At 43.1% G+C, this 19,500-nt stretch overlaps 1 protein-coding gene across 6 annotated transcripts; it reads right to left on the bottom strand.

Annotated features, from left to right (window-relative positions):
- Positions 1-191: 191 nt before the first annotated feature.
- On the bottom strand, positions 192-15,805 carry RUFY1 (RUN and FYVE domain containing 1). Of its 6 annotated transcripts, none has more exons than XM_030505074.1 (18): positions 15,425-15,805; positions 12,179-12,370; positions 11,463-11,580; positions 10,746-10,847; positions 10,286-10,409; positions 9,848-9,906; positions 9,185-9,250; positions 8,504-8,573; positions 7,458-7,559; positions 6,927-7,043; positions 6,075-6,242; positions 4,478-4,575; positions 3,891-4,010; positions 3,125-3,254; positions 2,252-2,346; positions 1,751-1,799; positions 1,497-1,574; positions 192-893 (listed from the first exon to the last, which is right to left on the bottom strand). In XM_030505074.1, the coding sequence occupies exons 1-18, from the start codon at positions 15,690-15,692 to the stop codon at positions 750-752; spliced, it is 2,100 nt and encodes a 699-aa protein (XP_030360934.1). In that variant the 5' UTR covers positions 15,693-15,805; the 3' UTR covers positions 192-749. The 6 variants fall into 6 exon arrangements, with proteins under 6 accessions (XP_030360934.1, XP_030360935.1, XP_030360938.1 ...); XM_030505075.1 differs by having other exon boundaries at positions 198-893; positions 12,179-12,352; positions 15,425-15,749; XM_030505078.1 differs by having other exon boundaries at positions 198-893; positions 15,474-15,701.
- Between the last annotated feature and the right edge of the window lie 3,695 nt (positions 15,806-19,500).

The raw sequence follows: 19,500 nt of genomic DNA, 5'->3' as shown, positions 1-19,500 counted from the left end.
TTCACTGGTGTGAGGCTGGCGGCAGCAGGAGCCACTGGTGCTGGTGGAGGGAGGCGGCTGCCCAGCATGAGCTGGGAATGGAAGCAGTTAATCCCATGAGGCGCACTGCAGCAGCTCCAGTTTGAGCCCTTGCTATGCGGGGCCATACACAAACCCTCTGACAGCTGTTAAACATCACAACTTGATCTCACTTTTTGTTCTTGCAAAAGGCTTTATTGTGTAACAGTGACTCAGGACAAGTACAATGCGTAGTTTCTGACTGCAGTGACCAGAAGGCACCTTCATTGACACTCACCATAAAGCTCTTTCTAGAGACAACCCATAAATTGACTTTTCCTCCCTGCACTGGGAGCAGACACGGGCCCCGTGCACCAGCCCGTGGAGGAACAGGAGCACCTACAGCAGCTTAGGGAGGAACTGAAGTTAATGTGCAGAGCGACAGTGACGTCTGTGGGATCAATCGGACGTAGAAAGGCCATATACAAATTTTAATACAAATATCTATAAAAATCAGAAAAGTGAAGTTTTAGTTTCAAATAGAACTTTAAGGGAAGTTACAATTAATAGAGTTTCCTTAATTATTCCAGTTGGAGAAACATGAGTTTGCATCATCCCTCCAAGTTGGTCCACACTGCCGTGGTACAGTGGAGAACACTATAGAGCAGCAGCCTGCTGCACAGGCGATGCCTGCAATTCAGTTACAAAAATAATGGCTACTTTCCGTGGTAAAGGGCAAGGATCCGGCAGCCTTAGGAGGAGTTAGAGGAGCACCGCTGCAGCAGTAACGTGTGACAAGTGTCACAGACACGGACGGGTTTCGGGTACGACGGCAGCGCCAGTTCGTTACTGGAACAAGTGTTGCAGAAGATGTCCCCGCAGTTCCTGCAGTGGTGCTGCAAACACAGGGTTACAATAACCACAACTGCCTGAAAACCCAGCGCCAGGGAGAGTGAAATCACACCTAGAGAAGCTCTTGGAGCAGACTGACATCACCCTCCAACCCCAGTAGGTCCAGTCCTCCCCACAGCTCTGCTCCTGCTCAGAGGATCCCTGCACAGCCCCGCTGCCCGCCGGGGCTGGAGGAGCCGCTCTGCTGCCACTCCACAGCTCTCCTGAGCACCAAGCGGGCAGCCCCCGCTTCCAGCACAGCTCTATGGGAGGAGAGAGGGTGCCTGGGCTGCCGGGTGCCCTCCGCAGGCACCTCGAGCTGCTCCAACCCACCAGCAGGACCCCAGCATTGAGGTATGGAGCACCCAGACCTCCAACAGGGAGGGGAAGAGAACCACAGCACAGGAGAACACAGCCTCTAACAGCTCCCTACCAAGGGAAGCACCAAGCACAACAACAGTATTTTTAGCATAGGAAATGCCAAATTACTTCTCCCTGTAGTTATCACGCCAACCAGATCTAGAACGGAAGCATCTTCCCCAGCACACAACAGCACAGTTTCTGTTTTCCATGACAAGAGGAAGAAACAAGCCACTGAACAGCACTACCTTCCTTCTGGAGATGGAGAACTCCTTGTCACATTGCTTGCAGTGTGTGGCTTCGTCATCCTTCAGCCAGGTATGACCCTAGAAAATGGGAACAAAAAGTCACTGTAGATACAAGTTAATGTCTAAAATACAATTCAAGGGCAGTTTGCCAACGGTGGTGGTACTTTTCTAAAGCCACCTTTGGGAGTGGGATACTAAAGGTACTAAATGAAATGTGTATGTTTAATCAAAACACCCATGAGGTGGCAGAATACCTTTAGTGCTTTATTTACTTCTTTAATATCTTCCATCTTCAGCTTTGATCTGAAAAATAAGTAAATAAATGATTTCTTCTGCATGACTTTACCTTCAGCCACGTTTCCTCTGAGCTGCAGCCCCACTGCCAGCCACTGAATCCACACTGATTCTGCAGCCGGCTCCAGGCTCGGTATCACCAGGAGACCTTTGCCATTGTCACCTCGGGGTTTGCCCCTTGTCAGTATATTCAGAGGAAGGTGGGACCAGTGCAGTTCCCCTGTGAGAACTAAGCCTTTCCTGTACTGGTTCCTGTCTCAGCCATCTTACTCTTGCAAGGATCTTCCCTTGCTTTTATTCCATAGCTGTTTAGTTCCCTGTAGAACACAGTGTATAGGAGCTGCCTCCTGAACTTCTCAGCTTTACTGGGTTTTACAACTGGATGTGTTCTAAAATGATTTGTATCAGTTTGGTTCTCCACCCTCCATGTCACTTCCAGGAGTTCAGTTTCTAGGACTTACTGGCTGAGATGAAGTCCCATTTCTTGCAGAGCCTGCTCCTGCTCCTCACAGACCTTCTCTAACTGCTGCTTCTCATCTTGCAGTTTTCTCAGTTCCTATAAAATCAAATACAAACCCAAATTTGACCTATAACCTCAATCAGTCTGTCCAAGCTACCCAAGCAGTTCACAAGAGTAAGCTCCTATTTCTAAGGCTTGGTTTTAAGAATGACATGGGTGAACCACCCCTGGGTTCTGCACAAATCATTAACCATATTTACTAGAAAGAGGAAGATTTTCAGGCTTTAAACGTCCTTGAACATTGCTGGAGCGCAGCAGTGCTGCGCCTGCACATGAGCCTATCGACAGACACTGATGCACAATTGTGTCTTCAAAATCTAAATTGCCAGACACAGCAGCAAATGCTCTTCAGGATAACAAGAATGTTCATGCTTAAAACATAAACTGCATTCAGTTGTTCTGAATGCTTGAAAACTTGTTCTTAGATCGTTTTAAATACAGTTGTAAAACCTCAGAGAGTCACCGAAAGCCCTGAACTTGCCACTCTCTACATGAACAGGGCTGTCTCGCCAGGGGACAGTGGAGGAGCTTTGTGTCCCCAGCTCTCCCACCTCAGCTCCAGCTCCTGCCCGGTGGCTCACTCACGTGGCTGAGGCAGGGCAGGCAGCTGGAGGTGGCTGAGGAGGCAGCTTGGCAATTCCAGTTAGGCCTGAGCCCTGTATTAGCACCTCATGTGTTAGCATATCTTGTGTGTAGCATAACTTATGTTACATCAGCCAAGCTTGGGAAGCCCCCAGAGGAAACCCTCTACTGCAGATGTCAACACAGCACTGGTGCTGGGTCAGCTTCAGCCCTGAAGTTGCACTGTGCATACCTTTTTCAGTCCTTCCATCTGTTGCAGTTCTGTTTTAAGCAGGGTGGTAGCATCCTTCTCCTGGTGTAGTTCTCTTTGCAAAGTCTGTCTCTGTTCTTTTTCAGATTTTAATTCCTTTTCCAGAGTTGAGCTATTTAAAAAGAACTCATTCTAAGAAACCCGATAGCAGAAAAATACCCCACAGCACTTATTGATAGCAACAGTACGAGAAGCAGAAAGCTCATCCAATAGAGGGCAAAAACTAGAGTGGTAGTTGTGGGAAAGGAAAGAACAGGGATGCTATGTCAGGAGACATCAAAAGCTGTATTAGCATTTTCAGGACACAGAAAACAAGCAGCAGTGAATGGCTAGAAGAAGAAAGGGAAAAACCCAAACCAAGCCCCCAAACCCAATCCCCACAGGTACATACTCGACCATCTGTGTTTAAAAGCCATGTTTAAAAATGACACTTTACCATGAAGTCTGAGCAGTGAAAGAAGCATTTTCTATAGGTATTAGAAATCTGCAGAGGATCAACATTCCCTAAGAACAACCCCCAAACCATTCCAAAACCCCAATCTGTTTGGATGCCAGCCACTTGCTCAGCCTATGACCATGACCATGTCTATCTCCTGATTTAGTGAAAAAGCAATGGAAAGCTCCAAGGCCAAACCCAGTATAATTCAAACCTCCCCCTTTTTAGACCTGAGCAGGAAGCACAGGAGTAGAAAGCACTTCTTAAAGCAATGGCAGAAGGGAAGCTAAAACCCACAATCAGACTAAATACCATTTGCTGTCCAGCTGGGACATCTGCTGCCGGCAGGAATCAAGCCTCCCAGCGAGCTCTTGCTTCATCTTGTTGCATCTTTCTTCTGCAGCCTGCCTTGCCTTTTCTGCATGTTGCAATCTGCAAAGTAAGGAACATGTTGTCAATTCACATACCCTTAACCCACACCCTCTCATTCTGCTCTTTTAGATTTACCACACAGACCTTTCTAAAAGCTTGAACTGAAAATGCCAGTGGAGAAAAAAACCACAAACCACCACTAGAAAACCCTCCAACTGTTCCTGCAGGCTCCCTCCGGCCCCCAGAAGCTGGAGTCTTACCTGTCCCAAACTAAAGTCAACATGTTTTCAAACAGCCTGCCTATGGAAAGAGCTATGGTGTTTGAATGGGTCAGTATGGACATGTTTGCCTGGGAAAAGAGAGCAGGAAAGTGTGGAGGGTGACAAGGAGGAGAAAGGAAAAGGAACGTTGTGCTGGCACACATGCCTGAAGGTCTATGGGAGGTGTACAGAAGGTCATCCTATAAAGCTTTCAGCTGGAAACTTTCCATTGACTCCAGTGTTGACTTTTGAGCCTCTAATTATTACCTCTCTTCCATTTGTTTCATTGAGGACATCATCTCGTTTGTTTTTCCTTCAAAGGAGGATATTGCTTCTGTTTTCTGCTGTAATGAGCACTCTGCATTCTGCAGGAATAAGGAAATAGACATTCCAGGTAATACATTTCAGTTCTCTAAAGCACAAAGTGTTATGTTTAATGAATGTCTCCCACTAGATAAAGAATGTTCAGCTTGTTAAAGGCCATGACTGGGTCTAACTGGAATGTACAAACAAAATGCTGATAATGCCAGAGCAGACATTCCTCAACTTGTTTTTTTAAGAGCTCAGGAAAAAAAAACCCTTAACTGTACTAAGTTCTGACCTGTGAGATCAGCTGCAAGCCAAAAACCTTCCCTTTCGAAACAAGCTTGAAGAAAGAAATTATCAGATTCAATTGACAGGGTCAATTATGATTTGAATGTAGCAACTGCACTCAGTGGGCACGGAACCAGGAAGCCAAAACATTACAAAACAAGTAATGCTTTTAAAGCAAAGGCCTTGCTCAGCACTGGGGTTCCACTGGCCATTGCCTGGCAAGTTTCTGTGCAGCTCTGGAGGAGGCATAAGGAAATGGTCCATAAAATTGAGAGAAATCCCTTCTGCATTTCTGGCCCTATGGCAGGGGAGGTGTAGTTGAACTCTTACTTCATTAACGGAGACAAGCTCTGCATGTTTTGTGTGAACACTCCTCCATCGCTTCCCTGCCTATCAGTTTGTTTTGTCCAATTGAAAACCCAAGACAAAACACCACAACCCGCCCAAACAACAGAAACCCACAAAAACATCCTCAAACCCCTGCAACAGACACAACAAAGGAAAGTCTAAAAACTGCCAGGGCAAGGAAAAGGCTGAGGAAGGAAGACAGGCCCAAAAAGCAGAAAGTTTTTCCTTTTACTTCTCTAACCACCCTACCTCTGGAGAGCCAGGTCTACGCCAAAGGGGATGGAACAAAATACCTAAACCCATCCAACAACTTTCTGGTAGCTCCAGAGGCCAGCCTGAGCACGGAGTTCCTCCCTCCCCAAATCCAGTGTTGCCTTTCCGCTGCCTATAGCACTCAGCTGACCATGTGGGTACAGACACAGGAGATAGATAGACAAAAATACCCAATAGTTTTCTATTGGTTTAGACTTACTGTTGGTTTGACACAGTAAACTGTTAAATATGGCGCAGGTGAAAGGCAAGACAACACAACACAGATGGGGAGCAGCAGCAAGACAGTTCTAGGCTGCAATAAGTCAATTTTTGAAGACTAATCATTCACTGGTTAGCACAATGGGCTCTTGCAAACACCTCCCCTGTGAGAGCTCCCCATTTGCCTCAGCATTTGTTGGATGATCCTGTGCAGCACACCCAAGGAAACCCCCTTTCTTTCCAAACATACCCAATATCATACCAATAATGAAGCATAATGAAAAAAAGGAAACAAATTCCTTCTACGATTTTTAAATAGCTATTCTTAAGAAAATTGTGGCATCTAAGTATTCCTTCAGGCTCATATAAGTGCATTTGCAGCCCCAGTGCAATATTATCATGTAAAGACGACCACTAGAGCTGCTCTTTCTCTTCTCCACTCTGTACATACCTGAGATTTGTGGAACATCTGCAGGTTTATAGCCTTCACTTCTTCTAACTGTTGCCGAAGTGCAACTAAAGTGTCTTGTTTTTCATGAGTATCTTTTTCCAGAAGTTTCATGGCAATCTCCATTTCTGTTTTCATCCCAATTTGTAGCTCCAACTCTTTCTCTAGTTCCTTACAAAGAGATTTCCCAGGTACTGCTATGTAGTCATATGTCAGGGATAAGCATTTCCAAACCCCATATCACCAACCCCAAACACAAACAATGTATTACCCTGAGGTAATGTTGAGCTATGACGTTACAGAAGAACCAGGTCTTAAATGATACATTAAGTTAACAAAACCAAGATCTTATTTCAGCTCTCCAGACCAGGGCAAGGGTGCAGCCCTGCTAAATGGAGTGTATAGCCCAGTGTAACTTAGCAGCCTGCCAAATGAAGCATTTCTCCTGGCAGCTGGACTTGGGCTGACTTAGATCAACAAGCCTGGGCAGCCTCTTCGCCAGCCACTAATTAGCAGCCACTGTGCAAATGGTTGTTGTGCATGTACCATACTTCCCTCCATAAAGACAGCTGCCTCTCTGTGCTTTGATCTTAGTCTCTGCTATAATAATGCTGTAGGGTCTTAAAAAGGGAGAGATCTTTTACTTTCAGCATTCCAAAAGCCCTGATTTCCAGTTCCTTATAGACACTGTTAATGACCAATGTCCAGCACTCTGCTTGCAATTCCTTTATGAATTCTGAATAGCTGCAAAAAGTGCACAGCTCATATCTTGTATTTGTGATGCTCCCTTAAAGCATGCAGAATCTGTATCTTAATTTCACTTTCTATAGTTAAGTTTCCTTAAAGTTTCCTTACCAGCCTGATTTTTTTTTCTTCTTTCAACTGCTTCCAAACATCACTGTACATTTCATCAAGGCCCTGGCGTGACTGTTTGTAAGTATCCAACTCTACTTTTGTATCCTCTTTTGTTACCTGCAAGAAACACCAGCAAAAAAGCCACCTAAGATCACAGAGCTATGTATCTAAAGCATGCCTTAGAAATACCATGTCACACACAGGAACTTTGGAGTTATTTCAAGTAAAATCCCACTACTTTACAATTTTAAGCTGGCAAATGTTAATAAGCTGAAATTTCAAACAATAAAAAGAATCCATTCTAATACTTTTAATGTTTTCTCCCTTCTGTAAGTATATGTTTAAGTGTGTAGTAAAGAACAGCAAAATCTAATGCCTGTGCATACTATACCCAAGAACAGTGATCTGCACAGCAGCATGCCAAACTCTGCTTAACATTGCAGTTCAAAGTGCTTTTGAGAGCACTAACTACAGCTAATCAAAAGAGATCCCTTATTTTAAGGATCCATCATCTTTAACTGGGTGTCCCACCTCTACGCTTTTTTCACTCCGTTCACGAATCAATTCATTCTGTTGTTTTAGCTGCTGCTGCTCTTCCTGAAGGGATCCGATTCGGTCAGTGGCTGCTGCGAGCTGTTTACAAAGAGAACATACCCATATTTAATCACTGGGCAAGTATGCAACATCTGGAGGAGTTCTAAAGTCAGTAGCTCAGCTTGTGCAGCAGGTGCGCTGCTCACTTCCCCTTTTGTCCCTTTCATTCTCCCCAGAAGCTGCCTGGCCCTTCTGCAGCCACCTTCACTGAACAGCCCAAATTAACGGGCCCACCACCATTTGTTCACTTGACTTCTGCTTCACTCCCTCATCAATTGGTTTTAAATATTAACTATGCAAAGAAATGCATCCTAGTGTAAAAGGCTAAAATCCACCACAGATCACACATCTGTGTATTCATTCTGGTATGAACTAGAAGTCACATAGTGAGTCAGGGTTGACATTCACTGCTGCAACCTTATGGTATTTTCAAGTGGAGATACCCCAAAAAGTATCAGAAATTGGACTATACAGATACAAATGTATGTGTATATCTATATACAGATACAAATATATGTATATATATACACACATACACACACCTCCCCCCAAATTAAACCCTATAATGCATGCTGCTGGACTCTGTTTCAGTTCCCAGTTAGGAAAGATTTCCTACTTGAAGTGTGATTCTTCTTCTGTTTTTCTGAGTTCTTTTTAACCCACATAAGCAGAAGAAGGAGGGACAAGTCACGTTTATTACTTTACATCACACAAAAGTGATTGGGGGGAGACACCATTGCAAGACAAAACCTTGATTAAGGAAACCCCATTTACCAAATAGGTGCCCCAAAGCATCTTAACAACTAACATAATGTGGAAGCTTCCCACAGAGCCCTTCCCATGTGCCAACCCACACCAGTCCTACCAATCCCCCACATTCCACCAGTATCAACTCAAAATGTTAGGTCTAAGGAATATTCTTAGGGAGTTTTGCCTGTGATAGTAAAGAGCTATGAGAAATATTTAGGAGACCAGACACAAACCTCTTCCTGGAGTTTTGAATTGGTCTTTTCTAAGCAGTCTATTTTGTTCTGAAGATCTGCAACTGTGCAACTGCAGCCGGGAAAAAAAAGATGAATGAAAACAATAAAAGAAGTGCCAATGTTCAACATTTATTCCTATCCTCAACCATACTTTTACCATCTTGCATTTGTTAACAATTAAATACTTTGATGAGCTGGCAAAAACTCCAGAGGAAGGACAACTGTTCCTTTTAAGCATTGAGAGGAACATGCATTTCCCTACATTTGGCAGCCTATTGTATTAGTTGGCAGCCCTGTTCTGGCTTAACTTTTGCAGTCTTAACACCTCTTGTGTTCAAGAGGGTAAGTGAGGCCTGCTCCTCCCACAGAGCAATGTTCTATGGCAGAAGAATAGAGACTCTTCCGTTAAGGAACGAATTTCCAGATGCACTTGTAATAGTCTCTCTTGCAAAAGTAGCTCCAAAATCTCAAAGAAGTAAACTATTGTTACACAGACTTTTTTGCATTTTGTATGTCATCAGAAGAGTAAGATTACAAAATGAACCTAAGATTCTAGGAAATAATCAGAAAAGACATTTCAGTATAGACAATCTACAAGACTGATAGCAGAGACATTCAAAGCCATACTGGAAAAGCTAAGCAAGACAAGTGTTTGTACATTAGAACAGATGAAAATCCCACCTTAGATGCCGGTTCAGTTCTTCCACATAATGCTTCTGGTCAAGCACAGCTGTAATCCCTCCATCTCTAGTTGTAAAAGTGAGAATTTATTGAGAGAGAAGAAATTCCTTCATTCTGAAAGGCTAGTTTTTATTAGGGTTTTCAGCACACAAGTGCGAACTGAGTGCCAGAAGCACACAAACTACCAAGTCCCCTCCATTCACTACAGGTCTTCCACAGTGCTTCTCACAGCTGCAGTCTCTAATTCACCCAAGATTTCACCTAAAACTATGGGGTTTTTTCCTCTGTAACTGATCTCTCCCACAAAGACAGCTGCTTAATTGAGAGCATTTCTGAAACAGCGCTTAGAAACAAAGCAGTGATTTAGTAGTGGGTGGTTTGGCATCTCCTAAAACCAAATAAAAACCACAATCTAAAAGTTTGGGTGCTTTTAATTTGGTCCCAGCTCAAGACACAAACTCTCCACGCTTGTTATTAAAAGTACCATGGGCTCAACTTTTAGAAGTCAGTACTTTTGTTTAGCTAACAATAGCTATTTTGGATTCTTGTTTTTTGGATGATTAAAAGAGTTTGAGATCTCCAACACTTGTGTGCTCCCACAGACTGACAGGTTTGTTTGACAAAAACCATAACAATTTAGAATCACTAATTCCCCATACATACTGTTTGCCATCGCTGTCCTGTGTTTCCTTAAGGTACAAGGAAAAATCAATCACTCCAACCTGAAAAAAATGTATTTAAGGTATTAACACACCTCCACAGTGCAATTCTGTGTAGCAGCAGGCATTACTTTGTATTTGGAGAAAGGTAAAAACCTGAAGTTTAAGTTTAGACAAGGAAGATAATACCTATATTCTTCAGAGCTGAAGCAAACATGCAAGCATCAAAACAGCCATATCTGGTGTGCTCAGTTTCCTGGCAGGTATTAGTTTGACAGCATTTCCATAAACTGCTACTTAGCAAAGTACTTATGTACTTTTTTGATTCAACACAGGACATTCTGGACAGAATTCTGGACCCATCTCAGTAAAGTATTTATGGATGTGCGTAATTCTACTACAATCTTACACTGACTGATCTCACTTAAGCATTAATCTTTACCTGAGAATCCAGGTCTTCTCCTTTCAAACAAAGGTTTGCATCGATAACATTCAGTCCAACCAGCAGACCCACAATGACTGCTCCTTCCTCCTCCATCATCAATGCATCAGGTTCATAAAATTCACTAGAAGAAATATTATAACGAATCACTACACATCAAGATTATTATGGTACTTCCCTCACTGAAATCATAAAAACAGTAATATAGCCCTTATAAAGCTCAGCTGATCAGCCCCTTCTCACTAACTTATTGTACAAGGCAGAAGATGCAGAACTCTTACAGAAAATACTCTGCTTGTTCCTCTGTAGGTTCACTGCAAAAAACAATTAACAACCTGCTCCTCTGCAGGTTGCAAGAACAAGCTGAAAGTTAAACCGGTCAATTATTGACCTTTTACTACAGCAAACCAAAGTTTCAGTGATTCAAGTAAATACAATCTACCCATGTCTGTACTGTTACCTTAAGAGATGCTTATGGTCCAAGAGTACTTTGAGATAATCTGCCAGCTTCTTTTGCATGAGTGCTAGATAAAGCCAAGCTCTTCCTCTTCCCACAGCAGTCCTAAAATGAAAAGTAGCATGTTTTTGGTAAAAACAAAGCAAACGGAAATGAAGTTTGTTACTTACTGAAAATACAAACATAATAAAAAAACATTCCTGGGGAAATGGAACGTTGTTTCCAGAACACAGAAGCATTTAAGTATATCCCATTGCTTCAGCAAAGGTAAAGTATATCATAAAGTCTTCCTAACTTGGAAAGACATATGTATTTTCAGCTCCATCATAACCCAACTACTGATGCATCCTAGCATTGAAACGAGTTTCTTTCCATCATCCCAAATTACCCACATTAAGTACTACTAAAGCATGCACAAAGTGACATGAAGTCATAAAAGTGAGGGAAAGAAGGAAATACATGTGAAGACTTTACAGTTATTTTTAGCAAAGTGATAGGAGTTTCCAGATGCTGCTTTTAAACTGACAGCATTGTTTGAATCAGAAGCACTGCTTATTTTGAGATATCCCCTTATCTCTTGACGAAGTCAATGCCTCCTGCATATCCTCTTTTTCTCTTTGGGCATAAGATCTCATTAAGGAAGGCGAGAGGCTACATGAAGGATTCCTTTTTTTTCCCAGAAGTATAAATGAAATGCATCATCCCCACTAATCAACTTACTTCAACTCTGGCAGATTTTTAACACTAGTTGCTATATCTGATGCTTCAGGACAAAGTTTTTCCACTAGCTCCAAAGGACCGAAAAACGATTTGTTCTGTCCAATAAAAGTCTTCTTCACTAAAGGGAGTATACAGAGAAGTTTGTGAGGTAAAGTGACAGGTTTCCAACTCCAGAATTATAGATTTTAGTCTACATTTTACTTTGTATTGTCAATGAAAAGGGGGTATTAAAAATACCTCGACAGTTTAGGAGGCACAAAATACAGGCCATATGAGAAGACAAGGGCAGGTAGTGACAGGACAAGGGCGAATGGCTTTACGCTGACAGAGGGCAGATTGAGATGAGCTCTTAGGCAGAAGTTCTTCCCTGTGAGGGTGCTGAGGCGCTGGCACAGGGTGCCCAGAGAAGCTGTGGCTGCCCCATCCCTGGCAGTGTTCAAGGCCAGGTTGGACACAGGGGCTTGGAGCAACCTGCTCTAGTGGAAGGTGTCCCTGCTGGCGGCAGGGGGTTGGAACTGGATGAGCTTTAAGGTCCCTTCCAACCGAAATAATTCTAGGATTCTATCTGTAATACGAAGGAGCATCATACAGTGTATGTGATTAATATCAGCGTCATATTGGAGTAAAACTGGAGACACAGGGAGACACAACACAGACTCAGGTATCCGCCTCTCCTGGCGTGGCAGCCGGAGCTGGTGTGGGGAGCAGGCGCCCACCTTTCAGCCCATGCTTGAGGCAGTGCTCCAGCACCACGAAGAACTGCTGCAAGGGCGGGAAGTCCGAGTCCAGCGTCCGGCCCAGGCTCAGGGCCGACTGGATCAGGGTTTTGATGCTGAGCTTCATCATGTTCATGAGGTTGGCGCGCTCCTCCATGGCGTGACACCGTGCACCTGTGTGGGGGGACACGGCTGGAGAAAGAAAAGCTGCTTTTAGAGACGCACTCCAGAACCCCCCCAGCGCTGACCAGCGCGGTGCCTCCCCGTCTCAGCCTCCGTACTGCGGAGGTGAACAGCTTGGGAAGAGCAGGGTGCAAGGCACGGGTGAACTCCCCGACCCCAACACCTGAGAGCGGTCATCGTGGGGAGCGGAGCCGCTGCCCGGGCCCTGCCGCTCCCCGACCCCGCTCCCGCCGCCGCCCGCCGGGGGGGGACCCGGCCCCAGGCCCGGGCCTAGCGCCGCCTCAGCGCCCGCGCGGGGGGGGGCCTACCTGAGCGGCGGGCGCGGTGCCGCAGGGCAGGCCCCGCCCGCGTTACCACGGCAACGGCTCACGCACCACCACGACCACCGACCCCGGGATATCTCGCGAGACCGAGCGCGGCGAGGGCGGGCTGCGCGCCGCGCCGGGCGCCATTTTAGAAAAGGTTGGTGGTGGCTGCAGCAGGCAGCGCCGCCTGGTCGGGCAGGGGATGCTCCTCTTCAACCCTGAAGGGAGGGCGAGGCGAAAACAGGCTGCCAGCTACCGCTTTGCCTTCAGTCAACAAGTGCTGAGAGACACTGCCTGCTGCTGACCACTGGCCACCTAAAGGATGGTTTTGAGCCAACGCTGTTGTGTTAGGAGAACCCTGCTGTCACCTGCGGATCAAGCACGGCCGTATTCCCTTCAGAAATAGTTGTGGAAGAACAAGGATTAAAAGGGCTGTGATGTTTTGAATTTTGGTGTCAATATTGTGATGTTACACATCAGGAACAGAAAGAAAGCTGACTGCAGAAACACAGAAGTCTGACTTTCTTTGGGTACTGAGGTGTTTCAGTAGCAACACCAACTTACTTTGATGGTTTCCTGAATTTTAATTTTTACGTTATCAGGAATACTTGTAAGCCATGCTCCAGGTACACACATTGTATTCTCCACGAGACAAACCAACCAACCAGCTGTGAAATGTGCTTTCTAAACACAAATTTAAGTAAGGGTTTGTATTTAGGTCTTAATAAAGGTTTGTATTAAGTTAAACAATTCCTTGAACGGTATTTTTAGATCGTTGCAAATTTACACAGTCAACTACATCTTATGTAAAACTCTGTACAAGTTGGTACATGTGAAATAGACAGGTACATCGATAAAACAGACACATTACCAAGCCTCATTACCAAGCCAAGCCTCGAAGATTAGGAATCAGGTTACCCAAGTGAAAAAGATCACAGACATGCTGCAATCCTTACGAATGAAGTCATGGTCTTGAATCTCATTGAATTCAACAGATTTGCTTTACCATCTTTTTGAAGCCCCATGCCTTGATTACTGTAATTATTCTGCACACTTTGAAGTCAGAAAACACTGAAGTAAAGCTACCAGTTCTCCATCTCTTGTTCTTTAAGGCTACAAGTCTTTCTTGATTTGTATTTAGATTTGTAGCTCCCTGCCTTCTCTGCAAGGCAGGACACAGTTTCTTCAGTGGCAGACACTGGTTTTATGATGTGCCTTTCTGTATGTCCAGCTGACATACAGTGTGCAGCACAGCTTACATGGGGTCAGCAGAGCTGAAGTAGCAGGTAGAGGTTATAAAATCTCGGGGAAAAAGATGGCAGCAAAGAATGAGTTGCTAGTTTTCCACATGTGGTCTTGCAGGTCTCGGCTTATTTCTTAAAAATACCTGCTTTAAATTGAATGTATAGTGCTTGGTCAAAGGTGATAGTGAATCGGTAAAATAGTCAATTTAGCGTCTGTTCACATTTCATATCTAAGTTTTGAACATATTTTTCTTACAGAATTTTCCATAAAACTCATTAACATATTATCCAAATACTTTGAACAATTGGGGGAGGTTGTGTTTTATTCCCTTACTTTACAGATAAGAAGCTGGAAAATTATGGTAAAAGTTCTATTAAATGTGAGAGCTCCATTTCAGTCAAGAGAAGATGTTATTCCCCTTTTCAAATGCTGCATGTTGTTCTGAATTACATCTATTCGCAGCATTATTCCAAATGCAGCTGAAGACAATGGATATTCTGCCCTTTGTCAGGTTGGGTCCCAAGTGCTCAAGACAAGCACCCAGGAAACAAATTGTGAGAAGTTTGGTGTGAGACTTAGAAGTGCAGGGAAAGACAAGAATCTTGGGTTTTCAGGACAGAATTAAACTCTGGCTATGCAACACTGAGGTATTTTCACAAAAGTAAAGAAACAGCAGTAACATATTTCACCATGAAGCCACAATCCATCCCCACAGAACTCCAGCTTGAATACTTACTATCATTAAAAACAAAGAGGTCAGCACCAGTTAGCAAAACTGAGCTCCATTGCTCCAAAACCATTACACACTACGCTGAGACCCTGAAGAGCAAGAGTCCAGGCCCAGTCACTGCTACATTTAATGTTTTTGTTCCATGTTATGAATATAATCGAGATTTATAATTTATGTGAATTTATAATTCATGATTTCCATATGAATTCAACTAAAGCCCTTTTAATTCAGTTCTATGAGACCCGTTCCGTAAATCTGTGTGGCTGCCATACCCATAAATACAGATGTTTCATAAAGCAAGCTGTGGTTAAATACAAGGCAGTGTGGTTAAGAAGTAATTTATAACAAATTTGTATCTTAGTTCACTTGCCCCTTTTCTGACATGAAAGCTGTCCAGGAAGTGCAGCATAGCTCCTTCTCTGAGCCAGCACACCCAGAAGGATAAGGGGCTGACAGATCACTTGTGGGGCAGTCAGGCTGCTGCTGAGGTGAACTTTAAGGGAGATGGGGAAGAGGAATCAAACAGAAGCTGACTGCGTAAAACCAACATCCATTTCCCCAAATATATTAAGAATTTAGGATTCTTCTGCTTATAATAAATTGTTAAGTCCTCCATCTGTGTTGTTTTTCTAATTTTGCTTAAATAAACCCCTGCAGAATCAGATTGTTAACAACCAATTCAAAGTAATAACCATGCATCACTGGCACTAATCAACAGCACTTACGGGAGCAAACTTATTTGCGCACCATTAAAGCAAGTTTACTAAATAAGCATAACCATACTTGTTTTTGCTGTGCTGTCATTGCTGACTGGTTTGGACATGAATCCTACCAAAGATGCAGACTTCAGAGCGTGGCCATAGCTCAGCGCTAAGTTTTCCGAGGCTTTCTTGGCCAGCGACAAGATGGGCGCAGACCACCTCGCTTCTTCCGTTCTCCCTTGTTCCTGGTTTTTCAGCTCGGCCGCGTTGGGGACCTGCGTTTTGTCAATAATCTCGAAGTCTTCCTTTCCCTCCGCCGCAGATGCGGTGCAACTCCCCGCTTCAGCCATCTTTAACGTGTCATATGACACCAGCCGTGAGCAATCGAGCCGCGGCCCCGCGCCCGGCCCGCCGCAGGTACCCGGGGGCCCGCTCAGCCGTGTGGCGGCAGCCGCCTGCAAGAGCAGGGGCACAAACCTGCCCAGCACCGAGCAGCTTGCGCGGTGGGCTGAGCTAAAGGCTCGGGGGAGGAAAGAGTGAAGGGGGGAGGAAGAAGGGGGGCGGAAGACAAAGAAAGTTTACTTTGAAACAAGTTACAAACGTAATAAAATTACACTTCGCATCATTTTCTCGCTGTGTTCCCAGACATTTCCAGGTAGAAAATTTATAGTATCTTTTCACGTCACAGATTTAGGCAGTTCAATTGTGACAAATTAAAGAAATCTTTATTACTCTGCCTGCAGTTCAAGTCTTGGTGAGAATGGTGGGTTGGTCTGACAGGTTCACTGTTGTGAAAAGCGCTTGCTCGCATCACTGACATTGCGAAATGGCTGTAGGCAGTACGGCAATGGCATGAATGTGTTTGGGCTGAGTTCGGTGGAGAAGATCTATCATGAAGGGGAACTGAAATTATCCTAGTAGGAAAATCTGATCTTGCTGCATGTCTTGAATATTGATGGAGCCTACTGATGCATGGCTTATTGGCCATTTTTCCATGCAGCAACTCTGTGTGCTTAAGATACGTCACTCATTTAGTCACGAGATAGTACGTGCTGTGTATTAACTTTTTTGCTACATAGAGGAAAGGTTTTTGTTTGTTTGTCTTGTTTTTTGTTTGTTTTGTTAAGAAATGTGAGAAGGAAGAGGGAACAGGAGAGTTAAAGATCAATTTCAATTGTCTTGCAGGAAAATAAATCTTCTGGTCTGTTTCTTATTTGTTCTCCTACTGTAAGCTATTTTAAGAGTGATTCTGTGCTCTTGGCTTCTCAGACACTGAAAATTTAACAACTTTTGTTCCTCAAAGCACAAGGAAGTTCTTATATTTTCCTTGAGAATTTGGAGATCAGCAGCCTCTGATTCACCCATGATTCATATGAGCTAACCATAGGCTTTGAGTTCCTTTTGTTCAAAGGTTATAAAGATAAGTTTTACTCCATCTTGTGGACTCCAGCAGTATTTGACTGTGTTTATAAGGAAGTGGAATCTAATAGCTTTGTTAGATTGCAGCTATCTTGCAGCTGACTATATGAATATACCTCTGTTTGACCTGAGTAAGACTTTACATTGATTTTCTGCCTTTTACTATCCACCATTGAGTTAGGGCTATATTGGTGAGAGAAGCAAAGCAGAATTCTAAGCATTGAAGTAACTTTTCTTTTTCAATGCATCTGAAGAACAGGGCATAAAAGTTTTGTGACTGAGAAAATAAGAGCAAACCAAGTCTCCTATTGACCTCCCACTGTTGCTCCCATATGGTAATGATGTGTCAGATGCCCCTTTGCAGCCTTACAATTAGCTCTTTTGTAAAAGTATTAAGTGAAACCACCACATAGTGGGTGATCATCTTTTCTTATGTTACTATTAAAGAAACATTTGATCATTTTATTTCCGGTACCTGCAGAGATCAAATAGGAAACTTTATACTGTGCATAAGAAATTTGCTGTAATTTTTGCTACACAGCCATATGATTTGATTGTGCTTCCTCATTACTTTGGTCAAAATGACTTAAACGTTATGACGTCAGCCACGGAATGTGTTAATTGCCCTCTTTCCACACGCTTCTTATTTTAAAGCAGGCAAAAAGTTTTGTAACCTTGTTAGTGAGCCCTAAGTTAAAGGTTTGTTTTGTTTACCAAGTGTCTTCTTAAAGGGGGGAGAATTGCATTTAAAATATTTAAATAACACTGAATTTGAAGTATATAAAAAGATTATTCTTGAAGGAGTCTTTTAATCTCTACATTTAAGACAAAAGTCTGGCAAGCCAAAATGGAAGATAGTTCATTTTCGACTAGGAGAAGCTCTAACCTTTGCATTCAGTGGTATTGAAAGGAATATTAATTTTCATGCAATGATACTTAGCAATACAATGTATTTGGTTAATTCTGCTTTACCTTTGATTTATTGTTTTTTTGGGGGTAATGTTTTAAGAAACGTTTTTGCCATTTAGCATTTCAAGTGAATCACACACTTTAAATATTTAAAATCAGAAAAATGCCACTGTGTCCTAAAGGGAGAACTTTCATGATGAGCTGTCAGTTATACCTTGCATTCCTATAGCATTTTCAATCAGCAAAACATAGTTTACATTACAAATGAGCTAGTCAAGTTTTTGACCGTTAAAAGGGTAGTAGTGGTAAATACCAAATGTAGCTGTAGTTGGATTAACATTAAAAAAACTCCCCCAAACTGAGTGTGTTGTGTGTTTAACAGCATATTATAGAACATTCACAGAGCAATACAAGTCACAGTATTTGGTGAGAAGAATTCAGTAGTTGCTGAATAGGGCTGGATCCTCCAAGTTCTGAGCAACCACCTTGTGCTAGCATGAGGGCAATAAGCTATACATTAGTATATCTGATAGCAGTGCGACTATCAAAGGTCATCTTCCAGTGATTGCAGTGGCATCAAATACCAATTAAAGTGTAGTATGCGTATTGCTCTACTCTGAACTATTACCTGCTTTTATAGGATAAAACAAACAAAAAGAAAAAGTTTTAATAGGAGGATAGTGGACTGGAATGTGGAATATCAGAAAACAGGTGAAAGCCACACCGATTTTCCTTTGTGGTGTTGAAACATGTTATTTGTTGGTATTGTAGGAGAGAGGCAAAAAGCAGAACTTGCCACTAGGTGCCACCACGGCACTACTTTATTCACAGGGCAGCCTCTAACATACCGCAAGGCAACACAGAGCAAATGCCACGTTGTGAAGCTACCTGGGAAAAACCAAGTATCTCACAAGGTGTCACCTTCCCAGCTGGGGCTGTAAACACCAGATCTTGTGCCAGCCTTAATACACCACGTGGGTTTAGACATGGTCTTTAAGTGGTCCTCCGTTGGGAACAGAGCTGATGACAGCACAACGCCTCCTTGAAAGCTTTACTTTCTTGGAACAAAGTCTGTAAAATAGGAAACGAAACGTCGTGGTGCTCTGTGATACAAACTGTGCTAACAGAGACCGCTTGAGGAAAAGGAAGTAGTTACACCACCAGCTTTTATAGGAAGCTCAACTTGTGACTGCTGAATATGTGAATATTCTCTAATGTAATCCTAGTTGTTAATGAATTCAGGGTCATTTCCCAGTTGCAGAGTTTCAGGTGGGATTAGGAAATGATTAGTGTTTTACAAAAGATTTTGATCTGTTAAAAGTTGTTACAGAATGTTCCAAGCACTTCACAAGAGTCAGGAAGTTTGGATGAAGGGTATAATTGGGTCTAGTCTACACACTAAATCAGAAATCAGAGCACATCTGCTTGCATAGTGTAATTTAGAGACTTGATGACCTGTGTGATTTTGGGTTACGTTTTTCATGGCTTATCTGTTTTGGGTTTTTTTCTTGGCTCTCACTAGCTTGCCTTTATTCTGCTATTGCATGCAGACAATTTTGGATCAAGTATAAATATGAAGGTTTTATAGAAGTGCTGTAAATTGACTCGACTGAGGGGCATAGGGTCAAAGGAATTATAAATGTGATTACAGGCTGAATCCTAATAAGAGATGAATGCAGCATCTTTGAAACCTGCTGACATTTTTGCTACTTAATGCAGTTTTCAACTAACACACATGAGAATACTTATACAGGACTTAATTAGCTGAAGAAATGGGCTCGTATCACTCAATTAATGTAACAGAAATGTTGCAAATTGCAGAAGAAAATG

This window comes from Strigops habroptila, chromosome 12, assembly GCF_004027225.2.
Source record: "Strigops habroptila isolate Jane chromosome 12, bStrHab1.2.pri, whole genome shotgun sequence".
Classification (NCBI taxonomy): domain Eukaryota; kingdom Metazoa; phylum Chordata; class Aves; order Psittaciformes; family Psittacidae; genus Strigops; species Strigops habroptila.
The sequence above is the reverse complement of the archived record's forward strand: the minus strand, read 5'-3'. Positions and strand labels throughout refer to the sequence as shown.

Coding starts and splice junctions, on each gene's coding strand:
- RUFY1 (XM_030505074.1), bottom strand. CDS start 15,692: ATGGCTGAAGCGGGGAGTTGCACCGCATCTGCGGCGGAGGGAAAGGAA. Junction 10,410..10,745: donor GACCATAAGCATCTCTTAAG/GTAACAGTACAG, acceptor TATTTCTTCTAG/TGAATTTTATGAACCTGATG. Junction 1,575..1,750: donor AAGTAAATAAAGCACTAAAG/GTATTCTGCCAC, acceptor CCCATTTTCTAG/GGTCATACCTGGCTGAAGGA.